Raw genomic sequence first — 27,512 nt, forward strand, 5'->3', positions numbered from 1 at the left:
ACCGAAGTGGAGAGCGGGGGCATGCAGGAAGGCTGCCATCTTATCTTCATCTGGTATCCTCCAGGTCAGTGGGATTAAATGGCCAAAGTAATGAAAAGACGACTCAAACAGCTCTGCGGGATCTCGCAGGATCGTGATGTATACGGAGTCTCGGGGCAGCACTCTGGCCACCTCCGCTGCACTGAAGCGCATGTGGTTACAGATGATGTTGAAACACATTCCGGGTTTGAAGCCTTTAACATATGTGTGGTGAAAGTACGACGGGTAGGAGAAGTCATTTCTGCTGTCGGGGAAGGCAAATTTGAGATTGTGCTTCTCTCCAAATCGGCAGAGGATGTTGAGGAAGGTGCTGCTGGCGGTTTTATGGGTCTTCATAAACATGATGTCCTTTTTGGGGAAGCATTTGTGCGTGTCTCCCTCTGAGTTGTTTGTGGCTGGATGAGCACCGTGTCGGTGCTGTAGATCACAGGAGAGAGGCACAGGGAGGCTGGGAAAAAACACAATACGATGTAGAATTAAATCACTCTTTTTATAAAAGTTTTAAACTAAGTACACACACACACACACACACACACTCGAGTTAGGAGTGCTCAACCAAGCTCCACCTTTCTGCTCAACACATTTTATATTATTTTTATAACAATAATATAAAATATTTTTTTAATTATTATTATTTTTTATTTTCATTATATTTGTTTATATCTAAGTTTTTGATGCTTAGATGGGGGAGATTTTAATTTAATTAATTAATAGTATATTTCTGGGTGGCTGGAATGAATTAAGTGTTTTTTTAGTTATTTTTAATGGGGAAAATACATCGAGATACGATAGGCTGTTGTGGAACAGATTAAACTTGTATCTAGGAGGACCACTGTGGATGGATAGATCCAGGGAAACTGATTAAAATCAGGACTTTGAACCTGAGGTTAATCATTAACCAGTTTGCTTTTGTGGACAGAGATGATATGAAAGGGCTGACAAAAGATTTCGCCCATGTACCAGTACGGGTCCGGTGGTGGCTGATTGGTCAGTGAGACAAAAAGGGTTGGGGATTACTGCTTCTACATTTTATATCTATATAATGCATCTTATTTGTAATTATTTAAATAAAATAGAAGACACTGACTCTGGTGGCCCAGTATGGAACTGCAGTGTAAACAGGCAGTACAGCAAAACCATACTGGCGATGAAGCAAACCACGGCGACATGTCTGGTCATAAACCGCCACGGTTTCTGCGGCAGTGAAGAGATGAAAAACATCACCTTTAGAAAAGAGGAGCAATGGACACCCATTAACATTATAAATGTATCACAGGCACACCTACACACACACTGTAAAGGCGCTCTGTTTCTTCCTCTTTTTCTTTTACACATAATCACTTACATGAATACATATGGTTGTTAACAATTGTGGCCAAACACAAAGTCATAAAGATTATGTCGAGCTCACACCCAAAGAGCAAAGGTTGTAGACGGTAGAAATGAACCATTAGACCGTAGTTACGTGCTGGTCAATACTGACTGTGGCTTTAAGGTTTATTTGATTGTTTAACATAAGAGGTTTATAAGGCAATATTAGGCTTTTGTGAAGGTATTTTTTATAGATGACTTTATAGATGTCTTAACGTTAATTGATATTGTTTTTAACTGGTTACTTAAAACAAACGGTATAACCATTATTAGGTTACGTTGCTAATAACGTAACCTAATTTTATCACATAAAAACCTATAATAATAGCTTTATTCGTAATGTCGCACCAGGAAGTTGACAAAACCCAAAAGTACACATACAGTATTATATGACTCTCGATATAAGCTTAAATGAATATAAAATATTCATTATTAATATTAAAATTACACTAATGTAATGTAATATTATTTATTATTATTAATCTGTTGTTACCCCTTTGTGTCGACTGTGAAGTCCGATTCTAACCTGCGTCTATTTTTTACATTAAAATATCGTTTAGAACAACAGATAGAACATAGACTGAGCCATAACAAATAGGAAATGATAAACATTAATGATAAAACCCATTATAGATGAGAGGTAAACACTGAACCTACCATTTGTGTAGCATGTCAGTTGTTGGGCAGTCCCACTGTGACTATGAATCCAGCGCTGGTTTGAATTTCTTATCTTTATGGACTTGCCTAGATGCTGCAAAAGAGTGTGAGAGAGAGTGAGAGAGAGAGAGAGAGAGAGAAGAGAGAGAGAGAGAGAGAGAACAAATAAACTCCCATCTCTCAGTATCAAACTCTGAAACTCATTTTTCTGAATTGAACTCGGTATGTTAAAGGTATATGATATGAATATATATTATCATAAATCATACCCTTTTCGTTCCCTGCTCACAGTGACACAAACTAACAGTGTTTCTTTAATTAGAAGAACTAAAAAAAATCACACTATGACAAAAAGAAGAAGTATCCCGTCAACAAAAATGTTGGAATTGCTTCAGTAACTGAAAGTAAAAATAAAAACTATTCTCTTCTTCTCTTAAATATCTTCTTCAGAACAGTGGAATCAAACAAGCAGATTAAACCAGACCGGATTACAAAGCCCAGCAGGCCGCATCTGGCCCACGGGCCATAGTTTTCCCATGTCTGTGATATATAAATATATATCAATCTGTCAACCTGTCTGAATCCTTTCATTGTTGATGTAAGGTAATGTACAGTACCTTACCCTTTCTCCGGAAAAAACGTACTCATCACAGAGGTGTTTGCTACCTTCTTTGGACCTGCGTCAGGGGATCATAGTTTGATGTAACTTAGTGAGATTATTATATTTGACCTGTGACCTTTGTGGCAATGTTATTAATTGGCTTTTTATGTTTCATCCTCACAGCTGTGCCTCTATTAATTCAACAGGAAGCCATTTATGAAGGTGATTTAAGTCCTGGCCATCTGGTCACGGGTGTTATTACGAAGGACATGGGTTCTTAAAAGTGAATGAATTGACTCAGATTTTAATCAATGCTCACAATGTATGGTTAATACATTATATTATAATGTGGACAAAATATATATCATTTTAGTTGCCAGATGTTTTTTTTTTGTTGACACATATAATGTGAGGGCAGCAGCAACATTATTATCAGATCAGTGGTCAGGCCAGAAGAACTGTATGTACGTTGAACTTTCAACCTAAATGTTTCCTATAAAAACATGAAACATTCCATAAACATCTTTCTTTCGTGCAGCAAATATGGAGTGTACACACATACATATGCGAAAGCACCATTTATTCACCTGCTGGTACTCTTGTGGACCTGCTGATCATTAGTCAGATTTAAAGTTATTCTCACGTTCCAATGTGAGGAACCGCATACCTGGAAGGTAAACACCATTTATTTTGAAAGTTGTGTTGGAATGCTACGTTTGCAACAAGCAAAAAAAAAAAAAAAAACGGACTCCTGCATTTGTTGGGGCTTGATACGCCACGCAGATGTTCAGAACACCACAGGGAACGCTCTGACCTTTAACCCTTTTAAATTATTTCAATTAATATCACTATTGGCAAAAGGCTGTTGTACTACAGCTAGCTTGGATATGGGGTGAATTTGGATGAAATCTGATGTTTTTTACTTTGAAAGGAAACTCACCCTTCACATTTTCTAGGACAATGTGTTGATTGGTGGACAAAAACAAACAACCTGCAGCCTCTGGGCAGACGATGGAATGACGAGGGAGGATAAGACGAAATAAGTGTTAAAGTGAAGGGAATGAGTTAGTAATTACAGAAGAAATCAAGTCATCTAGTTTTGTAGAAGGCTACAGTTTGTTTACTACTAATTTGGGGTTTGGTTCATTAAACTAGTTCCATCTCCATGTTACTGAAGTGCTGCGTTTATGTGGTCAGAATAATGAAAGCAGAGTTGTAATGGCGAACCGTCTACGAAGAGCTTATCACGCCTTCCCTTTCGTTGTTTGATGGACACTTCGGTACAAAGTTACCGCAGCTGAGAGTTGTTAATGTTTTTAACATCGCACATCAGCGTTGTGTTTACATGCCGTTTATTGTACAAAGCGGCTGACTGGGTAACGAAGGGAGACCCTATTACAAACAGGCCTCTGGGAAACCGCCCGACGTTTGCATCATTCTTATTACACCTCCGCAAAACACATCCAAAATTCTCCAAACAGCTTGTGCAGCATGAGCTTTGTTTTATGAACAAACTGCCCTGAGGGTCCAACAGACCAATATTTATGTCCACATTCCCTGCCCTCTGGTGGCCTGCAAAACAACAGCAGCAGGCACAGACCGGAACAATAAAGAGAACTCAGAGGAAACCATGAGAATAACGCTGCGATGGAAAATGGATACGTTTTATTTGCGAAATATTTGCTGAGCATTCCTTTACTGCACTGTTACATATACTTAAAAAGACAACACTGCAGTTGATGGCAACATACAAAGTATATGTTTCTTCTGATACAGCACTGCAGCAGAATCCGCGGGGCACCCTGGGGAGGGAAGAGATGGAGATAAATCCATTTTTGATGAGCACTGAAAATCTCCTCACCAGGAAATGGAAAATGAAAAGGAATTCCTGCTTCTCAGCTGCACCACAGTTTTGCATATGAAAAAAGTAAGACAAAGAAATGATAACAATGCGTTTAGAAATAACAACACTGAGCTCATCCTGAATTATTTATGAGGGATGTATCTTAAAGGCAGCGTGCATGTCATGGCCTATATCTACTTCCCTCCCTTTTGAAAACACCAGAGAGCTGATAAGAGATTTTTTAAATTTAGTTTTTTTTTTTAGTTTTGTGTTATCTCATTTCCATAAAATGGTCTGCTGGCATAAGAAGAGTGAGGGGAACAAAAGCTTTTTTTGTTGAAGTTGCAGTACTTATGATGACAGAAGTGGAGCCAGTGTTTGTTCATCATGGCAGTGAAAGACTCCGTTGACTTTGCAGAGGATTTAGAAGTTGGACAAGCAGACTCAATCACATGCTCCCACAGACAAATGAAGGCTGCACACTCAGTTCCTTCTCTCTCCTGTCTCCTCCCGCCTCCCTAATTATGGAACTTCTCTCTGAGTTTTGCCTATTTTCTCACTGCCAGCCCTGCTTGAAGCAACGTTTTGCAACTTTGCACATTCTCAGTGTTGGAAATAGTGATGAAATGGCTTTGCTGAAGCTCTTTCATTTCATGACCCCTGAAAGAGTTGTCAAAATGGATGTGTTAATCACAACAATTCATTAATTAATAGAGATCAAGCTGATTTAAATTGAATGTATTTTAACACATGGGCAGAGCTCTAATTGCTCTAATACACGTGACACATGTTATTAATTCTACCTCAGTGAACTAAGTTAGTCTACGGATGAGAAGCTGACGGCCATAACGGCCAAACAGATCCAATAGCAGCGCAGGCAGGGCAGGTTTTAACACAGTCTAATAGTGAAGCTAACAGGCTCACTACAGTTAGCACAGGTTAATGAGTGATCAGGAAACAACAGGCAACAATTGTAGTCAGGTACAGAGGGTTGGTAGACAAGCCAAAGGTCAAAGGCAAGTCAAGTCAATGTCAGAGACACAGGCAGAAAACAAGTGCTGGGAAATGTGAATGGCAGTAGACAGGACAATAACCTGGCGAGGAGTGGAGCTGTGTATACACTGGGTGGAGCAGGTGAGAGCAGTTACACTGATGAGGGAGTGTGGCTGCAGAGACAAGAATCCACCAAGTCTATGAAGTGACATTTGGAGATACACTTTTACATATTTGTTTTGACTTTTTCCATATTAATAGTTCCATCATTTGCATTAGTCATAAGTAAAACAACAGCTGATTTTTTTACCTAATTTATGATTAGGTAAATTATTTAGTGATGATATTTATCATGATTAATCCAAAGCTAACCTGTGATTAACAAGGTTAAAATTTCACATTTGTGTGACATTTTAATCTGCCCTAGTTTCTAAACACTGATGCCCCAGTTTTTAAACTTTATGACTGTGACCTACATTAAAGGTTCTTCTATCTTTTTAAATTTTCTTTGAGCAGGAGGTTCCACATTATAAGACAAGACTAATGGAACAAACTGATGAGTGATAACTACTGTTTCTAGTAGGATTTCTGGAACATTCACTCTTCCCTTTTATGACAAGATCATCACTTGTTTTTACTTTTACCTAAAATTCATTAACTTCTCACTAACCTGGAGTAGGTCACCTTATTATTGTCTAATTCATATATTATTATTTGTCTCAGAAAGATGTTGAGAAAATAAATCAGTTAGTCTTGTCTGTTCACACTCCCTAACAGTAGGTGGCGATAATATCTCTGAAATGCCACTTGACATTTCACATCATGGTAGAAGGTACAGCAGAGACTACATGAAATATGGATTTTCTTATATCGAGGACAAAGGAGGAGAAAAATCCTCAGAGTGTTTTGTGCTGCGAGGTGTTGGGATGTGAAAGCACGGACCTGATGAAACTGGAGACAGAAGACGGCTTCAGGACCTGAGGACATCACAGAAGTGTCTTACTTCATCATGCCTGGAGTAGTGATATCTTTTCTCAGGTACAAACTGCATCATGTTTTCATTCAATAAATCTGAGTTAAAGTTAAAAATTGTTGAAATAAGAAAAAAAAAACTTTTGAGAAAAAGTTTGAAAATTCTCTCGAATTTGGTTCGTGGCCTGGGGTGGTGGTGGGTCGTGAAACTAAACCAGAAAAGTGCTGTTCTGAACTTATCAGACATTTCAGTGATTCATTGAAAGATGCTGGGATTAAACTTTTAAAAATATAAATCACACTGTTTTTTTGTAAAACTGTTAGCATTTGTGTGTAGCGTAAACCAGTGGTAAACTCTCAGGTGGAGGTGCAGGACAAGGTCCATGGTCCTTTGTTCTTGGCTCTTTGTAGTGCTCATATATAAAGAGAGAGCAACGAAGGCCATGTTGACACAGCTGCGATACAACGACGGCGTCTCCGGACAAGGACAATCTGAGCCGCTGAATACGACTGCGGTCCCTGTAGCACATATGCCAGGTCTGTATGTGGCTAATATGCTAATGCCAGAAAATGTTTAGAAAACCAGGTGAATTATGTTATTCCACTAAAATGGAATGATTAGCTGTAGCACCTGGTAGCTGAATTAGCCTCTCTAGCCCAGACAGAAGTAGCCTGGACTATTGTTGTTATTGTGTGACATTGAGTAGGGGTCACTTAGGTAAGAAGTTGCAGAGAGGTGGGGCTGATCATATCAACTCACCCTGCTGTGTTTACATGAAGCTGTTGAGATGGAATTGTCAAAATGATCCACTCTGGAACCCACATTCGGAGAACATGGAGCCCCCACAGGATCTGTAGTCCAATCGCAGGCGTGTAATCTTAAGTACCAGTGCCTCAAACCCCAGATTGTATTCGTCCTGTATGTGAAAAAAGTGTGGGTGATGAAAATCAAAACCAATATGGGTTTGTTTGCCAGCTTCATACGGGCCCCGTGCTAATTGCCCCATTAATTCCCATGCTCATTTTGCACTAATGAAGCTCAAGTAAACCCATGCTGAGCCCACAGCAGATTAACTGGAGCTCATGTTACCTGAATGTGAGCATGTAGAGGAGTTCAGGCCATGGCTTAGGTTAGGGACAGATGGTAATGAAGCTTAAACACATTTCTGTAACATCTACGCAGCGTAATGCAACACGGCCATATGCTGGGAGGCGCTACAGTAAGTAGATTAAGGATACCTTCTGTACCGGGAGTGTGTCCCAATGATTTGAACCTAAAACAGATGTTCCCTACTGACACACACACACACACGGACATAAACACACACACACACAGTTTGTAGGTTAACAGCTGCTGAAAACTAGCCTGGTGAATATTTTAGGAAGCACACATATTTCCTATGCAGACCCTGCCCACCCCCTGCTGGTGTACTGGGATATCGTATTACTAAATAAAGAGCAAACTTTACTGAATAATACAACAAAGAAGGATGTGGAGTCAGGTCATGGGAATAACAACAAGACTAATTATGAACTGTGAGTCTGTCTATGTTTTTAGTTTTAACATAAAATGAATCATTTTTTCTTCAAACTTTTTTCTATTGGTTCATGTCTTCTTAAACAGCCACGACCTTTCCAACCTGTCCTAGATTATTTTGAATGTCATAGATAATGAGAACAAAGCAGTTGCAGTTCCAGCTCAGTGTCTTCAGTTTGACAGTCCTGGAAGTCGATCACACACGGGCCACACGTAAACACACCACCATTGGAAAAGAATTTCTTGAAATGGTAATAAAATACGGCCACCTAAAACAGACATGCCCTGGTGTTGCTGTCTCCTGCCCCCTACTGTCACTTTGTGAACAATTAAGCACTAAAATAAATTACGTGGGGTCCTCGGTTTACGTCATCCTGGAGTTACGATGTCCTCGACTTACGGCGTTCTGTGATTACGTCGCCATCTCCCATACATTTATTAAGAAATATGGCCACATAAAATAAAGCGTGCAAAAAATAAATAAAAATACAAACAAAAACCCAATAATTATTTATTTCCTGCTTATTATGGGAAATATACTGTATGTGTATGTGTGGTCACTTGGTCATCCAGAGCATCGCAGTTTTTCAACCTCTCTCTCTCTCTCTCTCTCATGGTGTGAGTGAGTATCTTCACTGGTAATCATTTTAACTATGATGTAAACAGTGGAACTGAATGGCGAGGATCCTGTGGAGTTATTTGTTGTTGATGTTGATTACAACAAGGTAATGATAAGAGTGTCAAACCGAGGCTTCATTAATCAGGAAACCACACATACTGAGAACCATCCTCCCACAACCTGATTCATCTCCAGCCGTAATAAAGCACTGGAAATGAGAGCGATAGGATAAAGAAGAGAGACCAATAACGGTTGTTTAACTACTGCAGTCACACGTGGTGACATTGTAACAATCTGTCATCACGTGGGTCTTTAGCTCTCCTTGAAACTCATGCATTTGAATGTTATTTCAGTAGCATGGTCTGAAAGTCTATTTCCTCTGATACTTTGAATCACTTACCTTTTCATGGCCCCGGAGGCAATTACTGTTTGGTTCTTCGTACATCTGGCCTCGTCTCTGCCTTTAGTTATTGACTGCCAGGCCCTAATGTGTTTCACCTTTGCTAAATTATCCCCACCTCTCACATTTATTTACCAGCTCCCCGTTTCTTTTGTTAGTTCGTCTGTAAAGTTTGGCTCAGTCCTGTCCGGAGCTGTTGTTTACTGCTCAGTCACCTGTGCAGAGAAGTGTCAGGTCTGTTCGTGATCTTTTTCCTGTGAGCGTTCTACGTTGTGAGTTTGATTTCTTGTTTTTTTTTCTTCCTGTCTGTGAATCTAACATGTACTGTTGTAGGTGGCAAAAAAAAAAGTTACTTTCAGAGAAATTTCTATATCCTAAGACAGACAGGTGTGAAGAGTGGTTTTTGTTTTTTTTTGTTATTTGTCTTAAAGTGAAACCGAGTCAAAGCTTTTAGAAGTTTTCGATAGAGTTGTGACATACTGAAAGAAAATGCAATTTCACAAAACTGTTTCCTGACATTGACTCTCTCTTTATACTTCAAAAGGCTCAGTCCTTGAACGTCACCTGTGCCTTTGCGATGCGTCATCCTTTCAGAAAAGTCAACAAACTGGGATTTGAATGCATCAAGCAGAAACAAGGAGGACTGAAGTCAGGGACTTTATTAATAAGTCTCAGACGTTGCACTGCTCTGGCAAAACTCGAGGGGAACAGATTATGCGCAGTGGACTGCAGGTGGAAATATCTCAGGTGGAGCGAGCAAGAAGAAAAAAAGGTTCCTGCTGCGGTTCTTACAAAGAGAGAGAAGTCTGCACGGCTCTGCACAGTCACAGAGGGGGAATGGGAGCAAAGACACATGAGGCCAACAGGGGGAGAGCAGGAGTGTTTATGTCAGTGTCACTGTATGGTCATAGTCAGAACTCTACATCTAACGCTGCTGAAAGGTGAGGTTTTCTACAACGGGACCGTTCACATTTGAAAGCTCGTCTTAAAGTCCTTGTAGTGCTGTACAGTCGGTTTTCCCCTGTCACTCCCAGCAGATTGCTGTGCACTCTGAGTCTCAGTCTGCTGGAGGGTTTTTTCTGATAAAAAGATGTTTGTTTTTTTTCTTTCTCAACATTGTCACCAAGTTGTCGTTCAATGTGTGATTCAATTAGATTTTCTACAATACAAACTAGGGATGTCTGATATTAACTTTTTGCCCATATCCGATATGTCGACATTGTCCAAACAAATTAATTTCTGATTTTGATATTAACGATATAGCCAGGCAGTGCCGCCTACTCACTAAGGTGAAGACATGCCCCCCCTAGAGGACAGAAGTTTCTCATCTGTATAAACCACTGTATGAGTTGTCGCGGGGCATTAAACTATTTTTAGAGCACACATCATTTCTCAAAACCCAGACATTGCGTTATTGAGTTTTCAATATTAGAAGAACCGATAACGATTCACACAGATATTGCACATTATATTAGAAGAACCAATAACGATTCACACAGATATTGCACATTATGCTACTATCAGGCTGATATTATTGGACCTCCCTTATACACATGTTGTCTTGTAAATATGAATTTTTATTTTACAGGTTTTTGTGGAAGGGTTCCACTCTTATTTTCATGTCAAAGCTGTAGAGTCCATTAATTTAAAAAAAAAATTCATCCAATGTGAATAAATTTGACTTGCCATGTTTTTCACAGGGGAATTAACATGAAGGAACACAGGCTGGAGTGGGAGACTTCAGAGATCAGCCCTGTGCTCCTGTCAGTAATCCACATGTTGAACCACAGGTACTTCACTCTAGAGTTCACTCAAGGAAGTGGAAGGACCAACTGAAGATGCAGATGAAGTAAAAACCAGGTCCAAAAACAGGTTCTTGGTTTTAAATCAACAGAGTAGTTCTGAGGGGGGTGACTCAGGGGTAGATACAGACAGCAGGGCCAGAAACAAGAACATGAGAACAGGAACATGGGAGGAAGTGCAGGAAATCACCAGGGCCGGTGCCGATGGTTGACCAGGTGAAAGTGACCAGGTTCATTACCAGGAGGGAGCTGTGGGGAGGGGAGGGGCTGAGCAGACGTGAGACGTTCCACTCAAGGTCTCCCTGATTGGTGAGTGTTCTGTCTGCGGGCTCATCCACGGTCAACGACACGTCAGTGCCCGCTCAGTGCAGGCTGTTACCTTGTGATTCCCGGCAGCATTTTGATATACACTACAATGGGAGAGGAGACATCACTGAACACACACCTCAGGGACTGTGAGTGTATAGTGCAGCCCAAGGTGTGACAGAATAAGGTTTAGTTTGTGTCTTGTCAGCAGTATTGTTGTCACTCCACAGTGAGGGTCAGAGCAGCTGTTAAGACTCTGAAGCAGGCTATAAAACATTATGAAGTAGCATTGAGTGGTGAAGTGGCAGCAGGAGGCAAGTCATTATTGCAGAGGGAAGAGACTTTTTTTTGTGCCTGCAGAAAATAAAAAGTTCCGTGCGTCGTGTGAGCGTTTAATTCATCCTGTTTAATCTAAAATGTTGTGGAGGACACGCAGCACAATAACACGGCTCTTTCATGTCATGTCCCTGTCATTTCAAGTTTTTTTAGCACAGTTTCTAACTGAAGCGGTAGGTTAAAGTGTTAGACAGTGAAAATGACAAGTCTTTGATTTTTAAAAAGGCTAAAATTCAACTTTATTTGATCAAAGAAATATGATTTCTTCCCTATTCGACTGGTCTCTTTCCTTTCCCCATTTTCTGTTATTTTTATTTAGTTCATACACAACGAAATATGAGTTTGTATTTAAATGTGTAAAATATACCTTACAATTAAGTTATTTAAATACCCAGTAGGTGTTTATAACACACAGTGAACACAGCTCCAACACTGCAAACACGGATGTTTTCAGTGTTTCGCCACAACCTTGTCTCCTCAGAGGACGGACTGTGCCCACGTCCCTGACATGACTGTAGACCAGAGTGGGCTCTCAGCATAATCCGAGCGCAGTGTCACGGGACAGAACCAGAAATCAGTCAGAGCCTGGAGTCAAGGAGATCCTTGAAATGGTACACTAACCCTCAGAGCCACTCTGGTCCATTAGGTCTTGAAAAACTACCAAAGTACAAGGTTCAGATCATTTGGTTTTCAGTAATCAGTAATAAAATGCTAATGTTAGCATTCTTTAATTATAACACTTCTTTTCTTTATTTCTCTGTAGTTTCTCTGTCTTCATAGTCAGTGAAACACATTTTATTTTGGCTTTACTTTCACATTTCCACATCCACAGTTTTTACTTGAATTCTACAGTTAGTGAGCATTAGCTTGGATTTACTGATCAATGTGTGTACATGCAGGAGTGTGGGATTTCCCAGTCATCCAGGTCGTTTCATACATCAACTGGACTGTTTTGGTGACCACTCCCCATTCCAAACAGACAGAGGTTGTGATCACAAGGTTTGGGAACTGAGGATGGTTCCAGACCAATGGGATGTCGGCACCATTTTTTCTCAGCATTCAGAAGTGAAACTAAAACAGTGTGGTTAACCTTAGTGTAACTGCTCTGGATGTGCATGTATCTCTCCATCCATACTCCATACACAATACATCACCACAACGTCACTCTACGGGTGTTGAGGTTATTGTGTTGTGTATTTATGCAACATTAATGGTAATGAGCAACTCAGTGAAAGTGAAACTTTACTGATGGCCCAGACTGAAATGACGCCACCAATTGATTGGCCTCGGTGAGCACATGCATTAATTTGACTCTGACACTTCAAAAGCTGTTGTGCTGGAGAAGGAAGTGTGTGAAAACAAACAACAATGAGAAATGCAAAACAAAGCTCTGAGACAGGTAACCGAGGAGAAGAGGGATTTTATGCCTTAATCAGAGTCAGTATGCAGTATGCTCCGATTGTAACGCAGGGAACAATTTCAATGGAGTTTAGTTTCCCAATAAAAAGCGCAGTGAATCACCAGATGAGAAAGAGTTTCATTAAAAAATCTGAAAAACAAAGATGTCAAAGTCGGTACATACCACAGTGGAGTGGGACTGTCTGTTCTGACGTAGAGGCATAATTTTGATGTCAGCATCAACGTGAACTGCTCATTTTGTCCAAACTGATTTTTGAATATGACAAGGACATGAAGAGTAAATGATATGTCACACTGGATTATGCCCTGTAAAATAAAAAGAAACGGCTCAGCAGAACAATGTCTTTGTGAAACCCTGATAACAGCTTTCACCGTTATTATTGAAACTTGTCTCTACTAGTTGGAAAAAAAAATCAATCTGGTTCAGTTTGTGTGGAAAAGATAATTTTTGCTGTTTTGGTATCATGATAAGAAGTGTCTGCCACGGTAATCGGCTTTCTGTGCAGTTTGGATTTTAATGTAGTCACTTTGTCTTAGTTTGCAAGGTTATGAATTAAAATAAGATAAAAACAAGAAAGATGACATACGACTGATTCTAAATCTGAATCAGGAAAATTGGTGTTTCATTAGCAGAGTGGATGAAGAAAAATGACAATTAATATTATAATGAATAATATTGATAATATTATTAATAAAAGTTATATATATATAACTTATAATATATACATTTTTAATCATATGTTGGCAGACCTTTATCTGCAGGTAACATCAGCTGCCACTAGATGCTACTAAAGAGATACATTTTGCTGTGGGCACTTTCTTTTTTTATTTTATCTCTGAATCTTTACAGCCTGTGCTGTGATGCGACTTTCCAAACACCAGCCAGATTTTTAGTCTCCACACTACAAACAAGCCTGTGTGGATCTCGCTTTGAGCCACTGGGCTGGTGGAGAAATACAAATGCAACAAGCCACAGCCGGCTACGGCCAAGTGAACACCATGTGACAACTACCAGAGGGGTGACTTCTCGGGACATAAAGCAGACAGAGCTGGACAGCAGCTTTGAGCAAGTGTTACTGGAACCTCACTTGTATGTGTGACGGGTCCTGTGTTCTTTACATTTATAGATTTAGCAGACGCGTTTATCCAAAGTGATTTACACTTCACTATGGAACCACATGTTCTGTAAACAGAAATGAATAGGGCAGCCAATAACTGCAACACTACCATGTCTGAGAGCTTAGATTTGTAGAAATATAGTCATATTACCTCCTGACATCACGGGTTGTAAAAAATGCCTTCCCAATCTGGGAAATCATGCTAACAGCTACCCTACAAAACCAACTTAAACATCGTCACGAACAGGATTCGAACCTGTGCGGGGAAACCCCATTGGATTTCGACTCCAACGCCTTAACCTCTCGGCCACCGTGACACATGTGGGGACGTGAGATGAAAAATAAAACGCATGTGAAGTACCTTCAGTGATTACTTACAGAGTAGCCATAATGACATGTGACCCGTTAACATAGCTTCCTTCAAACCACTGCCACTTTCTCCACCATGATGTTCTGCTGGTGTGACAAACTGAACTACAAAACTATCAACATAAAATGCCCATCCAATGATCAGCTATAAAAGGGATTTTTAAACTGTACTTGGGGTCCTTGACAAGTTTCATTCCTACTGTGACGTCCTTAGACGTAACTCACCTACTGTACGTCAGTACCTGTGTCAGTCACCTACGCTAACACAGTGGTGACATCATTATCTAAAAACAAGAAGAGTCTGACTCATGCCTGGGAGCCATAATGAAGGGCAAAAGTTCCTCCAAAAAAAAAAAAAAAACCAACAACACAGATACAGAAAGTGAATGCAGCACAATTGGATGTACGGAGTGCAACCAGTGAATCTAAACAAAGACGTCTTCTGCCGGCTAACGACAAATTTGATTTATCGCTTTACGTCAAAATTATGGAACAAGACTTTCTTAATGAATGTATGGGAGATGGAGACACAACAAACACCATAGGTATATATACTATGTATAATTTTCCCCCATCATTAGATAAACAAACACCATAGGTATATATATGTATAATTTTCCCCCATCATTAGATATTTAATTTGGAAAGCCTTGTTAGTAAATGTTTGCGGTCGGACAGTTTTTATTTTATTCTACAGTTAATTTTCATTAAGTCTTTACAATGTCCTTTTCCTTAAACTTCTTTTTTTTATTGCATTTTTCCACTCTTTGTCCTCTTTGGAGCTGCCCTCACTTCCTCCTTACTAATGATTCTGATTCACTGACTGTCCTCAATTTATCCTCCTCTCTGTCTTTATTTCCTCATTCATCAGCCCCTTGTCTGGCCCCGAAGGACTCCTGTCTGACTACTTCATTCTATCATTTACCACAAATACAGATTAGTATTGTGTTTTTAGAGAATCCCTCCCCCATTTCACATTTTATACAAAACATATTGAAAACCATTGACATTTATTGTAAAATCAGTCCTGAACTGAAATGCTACCAGCTGTAAAAAAAGACCCTTAATTATGTTTAGGGTCTGTTATGGGACCACATTTCATTTCCATTTCACACTTTCGGAGTGTAGGGCGTCTGATGATGTGGCATCAACTCACCAATAACTTCTCTGACGCAAATAAAACCTCCAAAGATGTTTCTTGTTCAAGTGGCATTCAAAGTGTCAAGGGCAGACATAAATTAACTGTACCCACCATTTCTTTTTCAGAACTAAACGCCAGTCCCGGACACCTTAGTGAGAGTATTCAGATATTGTGCTCTCAGACACTAAGAAACGTGTTTGTGTTTGTGACAACCCAGAATCTTAAATACCAGGACCTGGATTTTGATTTTCTCTCATTTTCCAATGCTAAAAAAAAAAAAAAAATTGGAGGAAAAGCCCTGAGGCAGACTATTGTAGTCAGAGTGACAGTCCTGTTGACCTGAGTTGGGAGAAGGCTCAAAGTCAACAACATATTTACGTATATAAAATACCAAGTTTCCTCAAAATATCTATGAAAATACTTGAACACAGCATTACAAAATATCCTGACTGGATACTTGGCCAAGAAGTTAGTCTATGCAGCTGCAAAAGTAATCCTTAGGACACTTGGCTACAAGACGAACACCATAAACAACAGCCCAACTACCATGACAGGAGACTACAGGCAAAACTCCAGGCAGCAGGGAGGGAAGTCAGCCAACTGTCAGAGCTGCAGCAAGGTGAGATGAAGAAGGAATCGTCTAATTGCCTTTGGAGACTGCCAAATGAAAGCTCACAGCCCTGTCTACCTGCCTGCAAATGTCCACATGACAGATAGGGGGCAGGTGACCAAACATATGGGAGAAGGAGGCACTGCACAGCACCAATGCTCAGCCATGCTGATGGACCTGATCGCAGACATCAGACCTCCAAGAAAGATGGTCAAAAACTGAAGCCGAGGAGCTCCCCTGATCTGCACTGGTCTAAACCCTCTTTGAGATCATCCCACAGATACTGCATTTGAAATCAAACAACTATCAGACCACGTTTCTGCACTGATGACATCAAGCTGTACTGAGAGTGAGGGTGATGTAGATCTGCCCATGATCTACAGCAACGATTCTGGAAAGTTGTCCAGTCTGTACGATCAAGGGAGGTTGAAGAACTGGAGAACTACTTGAAGGCAGCATATAGATGCACTCTCCCAGACCACCATGGGCCATAATGACACTATGGTCATTATAAGAGCAAGTTAACAGTTGTGTATTACATTTAGGTGACACAAAGTGCTCTTGATGTTGCCAGTCCCAAACAAGTACTGATCGATGTAACGTGCCCCACAGTTTGACTGTGTGCATATTCACAGCCAAGGAGCAACGGAATTTCAAAATACAAACAAGAATAATGACATTGTTACTGCAAAATCAAATACCGTGAAATCCCCAACAAATATTAAAACTAGAGACAGCCCGATCCGATACTCACAATCGGCGTTGGTCAAAATTTCAGAATCAAACATTGAAAAACAACAACAACAACAACAACAACAAAAAAACACAACTACAGAATGTTTTGTAACCATACCACAAAAAGACACTATTGCCTCAATAATGATGTCAAAAAGTTGTATCAAGCCATCCCAAAACACATGGAAGAAGACTTTGTTAAAATCAGTGATCAATGAATGTACATACGTACACACACATTTTTTTAATCAAAGATTCTTTATACTGCATTCTTGCTATTGTTACAGCCGATGTGACTTCAAGGACGCATTATAGCGCCCCCTGTGGGGTCATACGTGTTACAGAAGATTATATTTCTCATCTCAGTAGAGATCGACTTATTATACAAAAATAACCCTTAAAGTCGCAAATGCATGGATGTTTCCCAATTGGTGAGAAACTCCCGGTAGGGTTTCTGTCATATTGGTAAGGTAAATGGAAGTTTTAAAATATTCTTGTAATAATCCCCAAAGATTTACACCCACCACGAAAAGTGTACACCTACAACAGTTATTTAAAATATGGAGATTAGGTAATTAATTAATATTCCATTAGTTGGTGCAGGTACATACACTATGGATGATCATATTTGTGTATGTTTTATAATGTCAGATGCAAAACCTATTTGCTAAAACAAAACAAAAATTGGATGTTTAGCGGGCCACCAGCGCCACCTAGAGGGCTGCAAAAAATGTTTTGTACCTGTGGGCTGAGGACCATGGTAATGTATAGGTTATCAACTGAAGACACCAGAGATGTTATCCATGAGAAGCTCAGATGCAATGCAACTTTAGACCATGTGGTGACAGTATTGCATCAGTCAGATCTTTAACAAGCTCCAATTTACAGAGAAGAAGACTCCTCTACGCTAGCTGTAAGCAAAACAGATAGAGAAGTTTTTCAAACTAAAAAAAGTCGTGCTATAGGGAAGGGCAGAAGTGAGCCCAACAGTCTTTTGGCTACAGATGCATGTTGCTTAGCAACAGTGGCTACTGTACTTCTTCACGGAGGCTCTCAATAAGTCGTCATATCATTAAACTAAGGGCACTTTGTGTTTTTTTTTTTTTTTGTAATTCATTTTCCTCCAGTGGGACAGCACAATAGACGTCTGCACATCAAAGCATGAGAATTCTTAAAACTGGACTTAGCATCAAAACAGGAGTTACAAGGAATCAAAGAGCACAGCTGCAGCTAAAAGGTTTGCTGCAAATTATGTGACCAACGGTATTGGGTTATTTTTAAGTGAAGTGGTGCCTCCATTAAGACAGGCACTCTGATTGTCGGCAGGAAATTACCCATATAGCTTTTCCTGCCTTTTGTTCTCCACCTTTGAAAATGTCTGGTTTATGATGTGATACTGACATGAAACCAAGAAGCTGTTACATTAAGAGCTGGAGTCAAGAAGCAGGTGGGACCCAAGGGCAGTACTCCAGAGGCTTTTCTTAGTTTCAAGAAGTTTATTCATCGTTCAAAAATTCAAAAAGTATCAACTCAGTGAATTCACAGACCAGGCAGGAGCCGTCATTAGAGAGGAGCAAGAACAAAAACCAACAGGACATGACCACAACACACAACAACAAGGAGTGAGAGTGAAGGACAGAGGTATATATACCCCAGGGCACCAGGTGACACCAGTGAGACTAATCAACAAGGGATCACAGGACACAGGTGAGTGTGATGACACTGATGAACACAGGCAGGAGGGAAGGGAGACAGGCAGACCACAGAGCAGCCTCGTGAAAGATCAACTGCTTAGGTTCAAGGGCAAATTGCGTTGAGAAACATTTGGAACCACAAAGATCAATTTGGCTGTGAAAGGACAGCGGATGACAAATATCAGCATTCACCACAACAAAATAAAGAAAAACTGTAAAAACTAACGCATTCAACCCACTTCACTGACAAACAGAAAGTGGCATTTCACAATAAATATGAGCTTTGACCTGATTTTGCTGAGAGGTTAGCTAGACACAAAACAGGCTAAAATAACTGAGGCGCTCCGTGATGTGATTGGAAATATTGTTGTAGTACATTATTGCAGCACAGTTTATTGCTACTGAAGTAGACGAGACAGTGGATATTTCTACCAAAGTACGGGTGTGGTTTCATGTGAAGTAATTGACATTGTTTGTGAGGACAAAGTACCTCCAACAGCATCTATGAAAAGGTCATATTCTGTACTAAGACTAAAAACATAGTACAGGGTGTAATGTTAATTTAAAGAACATTTAAATTGATTTTGATGACTCCCTGTTCTCTCTAAATCTGAGTACATGCTCATTGAGGACTTTGGTCTTGAGTAGCCAATGAGGCAGGACCTGAATAAACGAGACCTTTAGCAGGATATGTACAAAATGGAATGAACTAGTTTTAAGCAGGATAAGTTTTGGTTGGATGACTTGGTCACAGTATCGGCAGCAGTTTATACATTTTTCTGTCCAGAGTACAGATGAGCAGGAAATGACCTTCTCTAGGGCTGAAAACAAAGAGGATTAAAATCTGGAAGCACAACAAAGTGGTGATACCTCAGTTATTGTCAAGGTGTTGTGGACACGTTCCAAATGGCCTCTTCTTCCTACATCTGGACATTCTAAATCATTGTCTTTATCTGCGACCCAACCCAGTCTTTGGAGAATTTCTTTGGTCGTCTCACATCATGTTTCCCATGAGTTCACGAATAATGTCTATTGACTTTGTTCATGAAGATTTGTGACCTTTAAAATATGGGTCCCCAGAAAAAACTGTTTGGAAAACACTGGTTTTAATGACTCGAGAGAATGACCAGAGTTTGAGAACAACGTCAAAATAATGTGTAACCACGACATGGATGGAATGCAACTTCAAGAGTTTTTATTTTGTCTTGTTTTTTTTCTAAATTGACACCTGTCTGGTTGCCAGTCAGATTTACTACTGCTGTGGCTTGGTGGACAAAGACATACAGGACTGGCAACAGAAGATGACCAAAGTTGTATCATTTTTTTTCGCGTTCAATCTATATTCTTAGTCCTCGATACAACAAGTCTCGATTTTTAGTCTCTTATCTTTTTTTTATTAGTAGATTTTGGATTCATATTTGATTTTTTATATTTTTTAAAGCTTTGCGACATACACTGTGTTGGGTTTTGCATCATGTCGTTTTATCACAGATGCAGTGCTAGCACCGGCAAAAGTTGGCGAGATTTCACAGCAATGCAAAGTCAATTTATAATAGTGAAACAGTACATTTGCCTTCCAAATGAATGAACACATCATATATAACTGAGAGTTGACAAACATTAAAGAATAAAAATAAAGAAATGTTATATCCATGGAATATCACATAGGATTAGGAGCATCAACAGGTTTAGAGCCATAGGTTGAATGCCCTGCATGGAAGTCAGATCATAATGGCACTACATCTGTTCAAAATGTCCAGTGTGCTTGGTGAATCTCTACTGAATCTCCATCTGTGCAACTGTACTCAACATTTACTTTGGATTTCTAGATGGGATGGAAGTGCGGCGTGGCATCGTGGGAACAGGGCTTGGGTTCGGGAAGGAGAGTTTTGCTGCTAATGTCAGAAAAACATGTCGTAATGGGGACTGAGCGTTGTAGTGTTGGTCTGCGGTTGTGTTGGACGGAAGTACTGACGGAGTCGGTTGGTCGTCATTTTGCATTAGGGGTAGTGGGTTTACCAAAGGTTTGAAGAGATTTTGTTGAGTGGGTTGAACCTTTAACCACGGGTGCTGTGCTATCTGCTTCAGGGTGGCCCGGTCCTCAGGCTTCTGAGCCAGACACATGTTTAACAAGTCCCGACAGCGCTGGGACAGCCTAGTGCTGATTCTGCATTTCTTCTCGAGGAATCCTTCAGTGTTAAACTGAGTTGATTTATGTACCATTTCAAAGAGTACCGCACCAAGTTGCCAGACTGTGGTGGGCCCAGCTTCGTAAGACCCATAAATCCTGAACTCTGGAGGAATATATGCATGCGTTCCAGAGTAGGTGCGATAACGATATCGTCTGTCTCTCAAAATACAGCCACATCCAAAGTCAATGACTCGAACTCTTGGGACATGGGAGAGAAGCTGAATGAGGATGTTTTCAGACTTGATATCCCGGTGGAAGATTTTGACAGAGTCCATTTGTAAATATGCTTCCACTAGCTGTTTCATTAGGATTTTTGCCATGGCCTCATTTAATGGACCATATTCTTCTAAGTATTGCAATAAGCCCACACACTGCTCTGGTCTCTCCATGACAAGAAGAATCTCGCGGTCCAGATCGTACCATTCTAACAATGATACGGCTGCTGATTTACCGACTGGCTCTGGTTCACCTGCGGCTTTGCACATAAGGAGCACCTCAAGGGGAATCACGTGTTTTATCCCATTTAATACTATTGATCGTCTCTTCACATCAGATTTAAGGATCTGTTTAATTGCCACTGGTAACTGGTCTGAGGTTCTTGTGCCAGCGTAAACAGATCCAAAACCTCCTTCTCCGATCTTGTGAAGTTGCTTGTATCTGTTGCTAAAGTCGTCCCTGCTAGTTTTGCCTAAGAGGATGGTGCTTTTTTCTTCTTGTTTCATGGATGTAGAACCTCTTGGGCTTTGGAGGGAAACACTGTCAGCATTCCTTCGCTTTTTCCTCGGCCCCTCTACTTTAGAGGATGTCTTTCTCTTTGAAGCTTTCATCATGGTTACCTCAAACAAGGCTTTGTTTGCTTTTGTGTTTCGTGCCATCTGGGTTTGGTGGTGCTGATACTTTTACTGTAAATCTTTCAGAGAGTGCAGAAATGTTAATCAGGTCAACATCAGATAGTCCGAAAAATGATTCATAAAATATTTCAGCTGTAAAAACTGTGACATACTGTCTGATTTGTGTTGGCATGTTCGGCAGGTGATGATGTCTCACCCGCACAGCTTAATCTTTCCTTTGATGTCACATACAGAATAGAGTGCACGCATTAGGGGTAATTACCAACGGAGTCCTTTGAAGTTAATAGGAAAATGATGATGGTATTGTACATAAAACTGTTGTTATCCCTTTCAGCAGTAATAGAAAAGAAATATGCAAATGAAACCAACCGTGCCAGCCAACAGTGCACAGAGACGAGGAGAGGGCAAAGATGAGAAGAATGAAAACTCAGAAGAACAAAGGCACACAAAATGAACTGCAGTTAAACACTATGGAAATGGTGTATGGGAATAACAGGAAAAAATGACTAGTCGATCCTGATCTACTCATTGGACATCACTGCTTTCAATTAACTGTAGGTGTGAATGTCTGTTTGTTTATATGTGGCCCTTTCAATGGACTGTTGAACTGTCCAGAGTGTACGCCGCCCTCGATGAGAGCGCCCTCGCCTGATGAGAGCTGGGATTGGCTAAAGCACACTCCCAACCAGGCAGAGAAATAAGCGGTAGATGATGAGTGGATGATTTCATTCATTCATTCATTCATTCAGTCATCCAGTCAGCAGCATCTTCCAATAGACGGGACAAAAATCATTCCATCACTACGTGTTCCACACCTGGTGACCAAATGTAATTTGCCTGGTCAATCTGTGTTGAGCCAAGTGCGAAGACATTTTGTCAGCGCTCTAGAGCAGCTATGGAGGTAATGACACTGAAACTTTCTGTGAGCTGCATTGTCAGCTCTCCCCTTGGTCTATTAGGCATCTGTTGAGAATCAAAGTGGGGTACAGTAGCTGCAGTGGGCAGAATAAATCACTCAGGTGCTGCTGCTGGTGTTAATCTCATAAAAATGTGTCATATGTGCTTCACTATCTGTAACATTCATATTTCAATGACATTCCTTTGGACGTAGTCCAGCAACTGTCTGCAGTTAATTAAATCTGACAAACTTAATACGCATCGTTCAGATCCTCCACGATCCTTTGTAGCGTTGATGCACAACAGTAAATACAGCAGAGATAATTCACCAAACAAATGTGTGTTTCCCACTGATACTTTGAAAATCAATGTCAGCCACAGTGTTGCTGAGTCAAACTATTTGATATCGGATCGTTCAGCAGAGGTGAAGACTCCGGCTTAGCTGAATGGCTTTAGAGGGATGACTTTGATGTTTCTAGAGTTGTTGGAGAGCTGGACTTCTTGTCCTGAGCATCGGTTAGCTTGAGCATTATTTTTCATTTAGGCTACACATTTTATACAGCATATGTAGTACCTCACACCAAGGTCTTTAGTGACGTCCTGCCTGGGTAAGTCCACATTTTAATAACATTATTATGGCTGAAGAAATCGTCAATATGTTACGCATAAATCTGAGTCGTTACGTTCTTTATTACGTACTTATCATAGAGCAACAAACCTCAGCACAATTCAACCACAGTTTATCTGATTAAAAAGGAAAAAATTAGGGATGTCCGATAATTACTAGCATAATTATGTAACATCTGTAAGAATCATTATCGGTTTTACCTCCGATAATGAAAACCTGATAATGCAATGCCTGGTTTTGCCACAAATGCTGGAATCGCTTGTGTGGTACTGAGAGGTTTACTGCGGAAAATGGTTGCATATATCAGTATGGGTTGATATTGAAACTAGAAAAGTGTTTGGATGATATTGGCATAGTGGGTATTAGCAAAACGTTATTATCAGACAATTTGGATTACAACTGCCATGAATATTCACAATCTGTTTTTGAAACGCCTTTAATAATAAAGCTATTTAACATACATTATGTCTAATACACTGATCCCAACAGACAAACACAGGATGACACCAGAGGAAGTCCACAGTGTACGAGTTCGTCTCTGTGGAACACAGCAGCGTTCTCATTCACGTTCAAGTCATTGCACATCTCGGCAGGAATCCAAAACAAATAAAGAAATAAACAAAGTTTTGGTACATTTGTCGACACAGTGCGTTTGCCGCCGCATTGGAAATATTCAAATTCAAGTTTATATGCACAGTGTTGGTGTGAACGAATGCATTACCACGCCTCGGCAGCTACTTTTGTTTACTTCTCTAAACACTGCGGCTAATCATGTAAATGTCCGTGTGTGTGTGTGTGTGTGTGTGTGTGCTTTCTCCTTTTTTTCAATTTTTATTTTTTAGTTTGTGTTGGTGTTTTGAAAACCATTTGTATTTTTACCATAATATGTACCTTCATAAAACAAAACAAACAAAAAAAAGCGTCTTTTGAATTCCCTGTGCTGATTAGGGCCCAGCAGCCTCAGCATCACTGATTGGGACTTTACCAGCTGATCTGACCGTTGTTCCATACTTCCACCAGGTAAGTATGGAAGGAAACTCTGATGTTCTGCGTACTACAGCTTTGAATATATATGGTCATTATAATTTAAATCAACTGAGGGAAATAACTTGAAAAACTAGCTCCAATTAATTGGAGCTAGCTAAAACTAACTCTACAAAACCATTTGTATGTTTTCAAAATGTTTTTTTCCATTTCTAAAATCAACATCGCTCCATCGCATCCAAAAACGCCCCACGAATCAAATAACAATAATAAAAATCTGATTATTTAAACTGTGTTGTAGTGGTTATAATGTTGCATAAACGTCAGTTTTGAAAATGTTGAATTTTCTGGGTTGTTTTTACAGGGTTAAAAATCCATTTGTAGAAGAGAGATAATGTGGAAACAATCTTTACAAAGTATTAAACATTTAGTAAGAAAATCACAGCCTCATTGCACAGCGTGACAACCAGAGAGAGGTCCAGGTCAAAATCCACCATCGTGCATCGCCGAGGGTTCTAGTGAAGGCAGGACCATACGTCAAACGTCCAGGAAGAGTTTGAGGCACAAAGAGACGCTCTGTGGTAAAAGGGCATCAGTAGAACAATTGGCAAACAGAATTACAATCCAAATAATGTCTCACACACACACACACACACATGCCATGCAGCGGCAGTGCCTGCAGCTACACGGGTAAATAATGGTGATTCAGGAAGATAGACAGAGAGCTGACAGGAGACAGAGAGCTCAGAGGGGAAACGGTGGACAGAATCAGCAGACAGGGATCAGACGCCGGCGACATCGACAGGCAGGAAGTTCACTGGAGGCAGACTAAAGGCAATCACTGTGAATATAATCACTGTTTTCACACATGTAGAGGACTTTAGTGTAGAAAAGGTAATCACAGAGGGGAGGGGCCACGTCAGCAACAGTAACAGTCCAGTTTGTATCATACACCATACACACTCGTTCACACACACACATAAATACATCCCATTAATTGTAACAAATGCAACTGATAACGTTGTTTCCCGGCTCAGGGAAGAGCTGTAACAAATAGTTGTGGCTGAGGGTGAGGCAGAAAGGGAGAAATGACAAGTGCCAAATGTCTTCATTAAATTCTCATTTCTGAAGTCTCGTTCTGTCTGCCTCTCTAAACTTTTAATAGCACTTAGTAAGTGTCTGAATCTCCGACTGTGCGACAGCCTTTCATTTCTCCGTCTCTATCTTTGTGTATTTTCCCCTGATGTTTTATTTCAGTGACATTTGACGCCGTCACATTGACAAGTCGGTAATCGTCTGTCTTTTCCTGACTTCCTGTTTCATTGGTCGACACCAGTCAAATAAAAAGCTCATATAAACCAACGTGGTCCACAGGCAGAAGCTCGACCAAATCTTTTATATTACAAAAACCTCTGTTTTGTTTGCACATTTTACCCTGTGACAGCTAACTCCTGTGGTGGTGCTGGTGGTGGTGTGGACCGTGGTCACAAACCTTGAACAAATGGACTGGGAGTGTTTTCCTCTTCCTCACATTATCCAAACTGTTTTGCGTTCAGAGCCAGTCAATTCTTTACCGTAGCGGTGACAGCTCTGGAAGCAGTTGTAACAATCATCGTGACATGGATATTTCCTTGTTTTGCAAGACGGTGACAAACAACATCCTGGGAATCGTTGACAGGCTGAATTTTGGTTTGTGGATTTGGAGAGGTGAATAAACAACATAAAAAAAAACATTGAAGCAAAACAAGAAAAAGCTTTACATCAGGAGTGACAGAGAAAACACTGTTCAATATATGGTGCTCAAAATGATATGTGATGTGTTCAAATGAGTGACAATGAAATAGAAAGTGAAGGACGTACACACAGTAGGAGCAGAAACTGTGGTTCAATGTCATTATTATTCTCATGTGTTTTAGTATATTGTGTGGTGTACATATATACTGTATGTGTATAGTGTATATTGTGGGACTAAGTTCCCACAACAATAGCTATTCACTTTAAGTGTCTCTGCAGGTAGAGCCTCAGTAGGAACACACAAAACACACAGTCATGTGACAACAACATACAGACCATCAGTGTTGTTGCCTCTCTCTCTCTCTCTCTCTCTCTCTGACAAACACTGATGTCCCCGTTTCAAACTGCTGAATTAAGGATTTTGGTGACGTACAGTTTCTGTGAGAGACAGCAGTGGGAAGGCAAACAATAACTCTTCACATCACCCAGAAACGCCACAGAAATATACAGTCTGACAAAGGCAACAAGAACAGCCACATTTGAACCGAACCTCGATCTGACAAAGTGTTTAAATATTACTGGAACCTCAGAGGACAGAACAACATCCACGTTTGATGATTTGTTTTTTTAAACTTAGTGTGCTTTTCACATCCAATAGGAAGTCTGTTACATGTTACTAACATCAGGCTGCTATAATTCTATGGAGAAACAAATGATAGTGATTTAAAAAAAAAATCTATTCAGTTTCTCTGAAATAAGCAGATGTTATTTCTCCTTTTTTAAATTTGAAGAATCACCCAAAGGGTAACTGTATTCTCGCTGTGAATATTAATTATTTCTCATGGACAGACAGAATTAATAAATCATAGACTTCACTGATACTGGGGAAAGAACAACACACTAACAATCACACATCCAAAACTGCACGGATGACTCCAGGGGCTTCTCTTCACGTTGTGGAGAGGGGTATGCTAAATAGTTTTGTAGTGAACTGTGTTACACTTTGATTGGTCCGTGTTTTTTAAGCCTTTGGAGAAAACATATAATTAAAAAGACAAAATGTATTTCAGATTATTTTCACCATCCTCCTCCTCCTGTCTTTCCAGGCGCCCACACTACTGACTCTGAAGACCTTAGGGCACCCTGGCAACACATGAGGCTGAAATACGATTGGGTAAAAAACTTGAGGATACACGACTATCAGCAGAGCAATCAAGTGAACGGTTAGCATATTGGAATTAGTGTGTTTGGAATAAGAAGTCATTATTTTGCAAATAGCAATTTGCAAGACACTTAGCATTTAACTCACAGCAGTGTCAGTGGTTTTAAAGTTTGTGTTTAACATTATTTTGTAATAACTTGTGTTTAACCCCCTCATCAAACTAACCTTATACTCATCACATTTATGACAATGTTTTAATTCAATTTTTCATTTTTCTTTCATGGAAAAGATTTCTTTTTCCGTTTCATGTCTGGAGTTTTTGATAGAGTGCAGTCAGTCGCGACCGTCCTTCCAAATGACACACTGTGTAGTTTTGTAACCCTGGAGGAGGCAGGGCCATCAAAGACTTTAACGGATTATGGAAAGTAGTTCTCAGTGATAAATCTGGATCAGGATTTGTTTCGACACATTCACATTCTGTCTCACACAGAGGGGAAACTGAA

The 27,512-nt window shown here is 40.1% G+C and overlaps 2 protein-coding genes and 1 non-coding gene across 3 annotated transcripts in view; all 3 read right to left on the bottom strand.

The window, feature by feature from the left end:
- The window catches only part of LOC103384136 (galactosylceramide sulfotransferase-like), a 3,318-nt gene extending 2,003 nt beyond the window's left edge, over positions 1-1,315 (bottom strand). Inside the window, exons 1-2 of the mRNA XM_025058957.1 lie at positions 1,127-1,315; positions 22-487 (exon numbers count right to left, since the gene is read on the bottom strand). Coding sequence (XP_024914725.1) covers positions 22-487; positions 1,127-1,299 — 639 coding nt within the window. The 5' untranslated portion in view covers positions 1,300-1,315. The remainder of the gene's footprint in view (positions 1-21; positions 488-1,126) is intronic.
- A 12,933-nt stretch (positions 1,316-14,248) lies between these two features.
- trnas-cga (transfer RNA serine (anticodon CGA)) lies at positions 14,249-14,330 on the bottom strand. The gene has a single exon. It is a non-coding gene; the product is annotated as a tRNA-Ser (tRNA).
- A 5,382-nt stretch (positions 14,331-19,712) lies between these two features.
- Positions 19,713-23,300, bottom strand: LOC103384137 (serine/threonine-protein kinase pim-2-like). The gene is made up of 2 exons (XM_008317539.3): positions 21,757-23,300; positions 19,713-21,663 (listed from the first exon to the last, which is right to left on the bottom strand). Exon 2 carries the CDS (start codon positions 21,626-21,628, stop codon positions 20,375-20,377), a length of 1,254 nt encoding a protein of 417 aa, XP_008315761.1. The 5' UTR covers positions 21,629-21,663; positions 21,757-23,300; the 3' UTR covers positions 19,713-20,374.
- Between the last annotated feature and the right edge of the window lie 4,212 nt (positions 23,301-27,512).

The sequence above is a fragment of the Cynoglossus semilaevis genome, chromosome 9, assembly GCF_000523025.1.
Source record: "Cynoglossus semilaevis isolate Cse_v1.0 chromosome 9, Cse_v1.0, whole genome shotgun sequence".
In the NCBI taxonomy this organism is placed as follows: domain Eukaryota; kingdom Metazoa; phylum Chordata; class Actinopteri; order Pleuronectiformes; family Cynoglossidae; genus Cynoglossus; species Cynoglossus semilaevis.

Bases quoted from the DNA above. Each gene is read 5' to 3' on its own strand.
- LOC103384137 (XM_008317539.3), bottom strand. From the start codon at position 21,628: ATGGCACGAAACACAAAAGCAAACAAAGCCTTGTTTGAGGTAACCATG.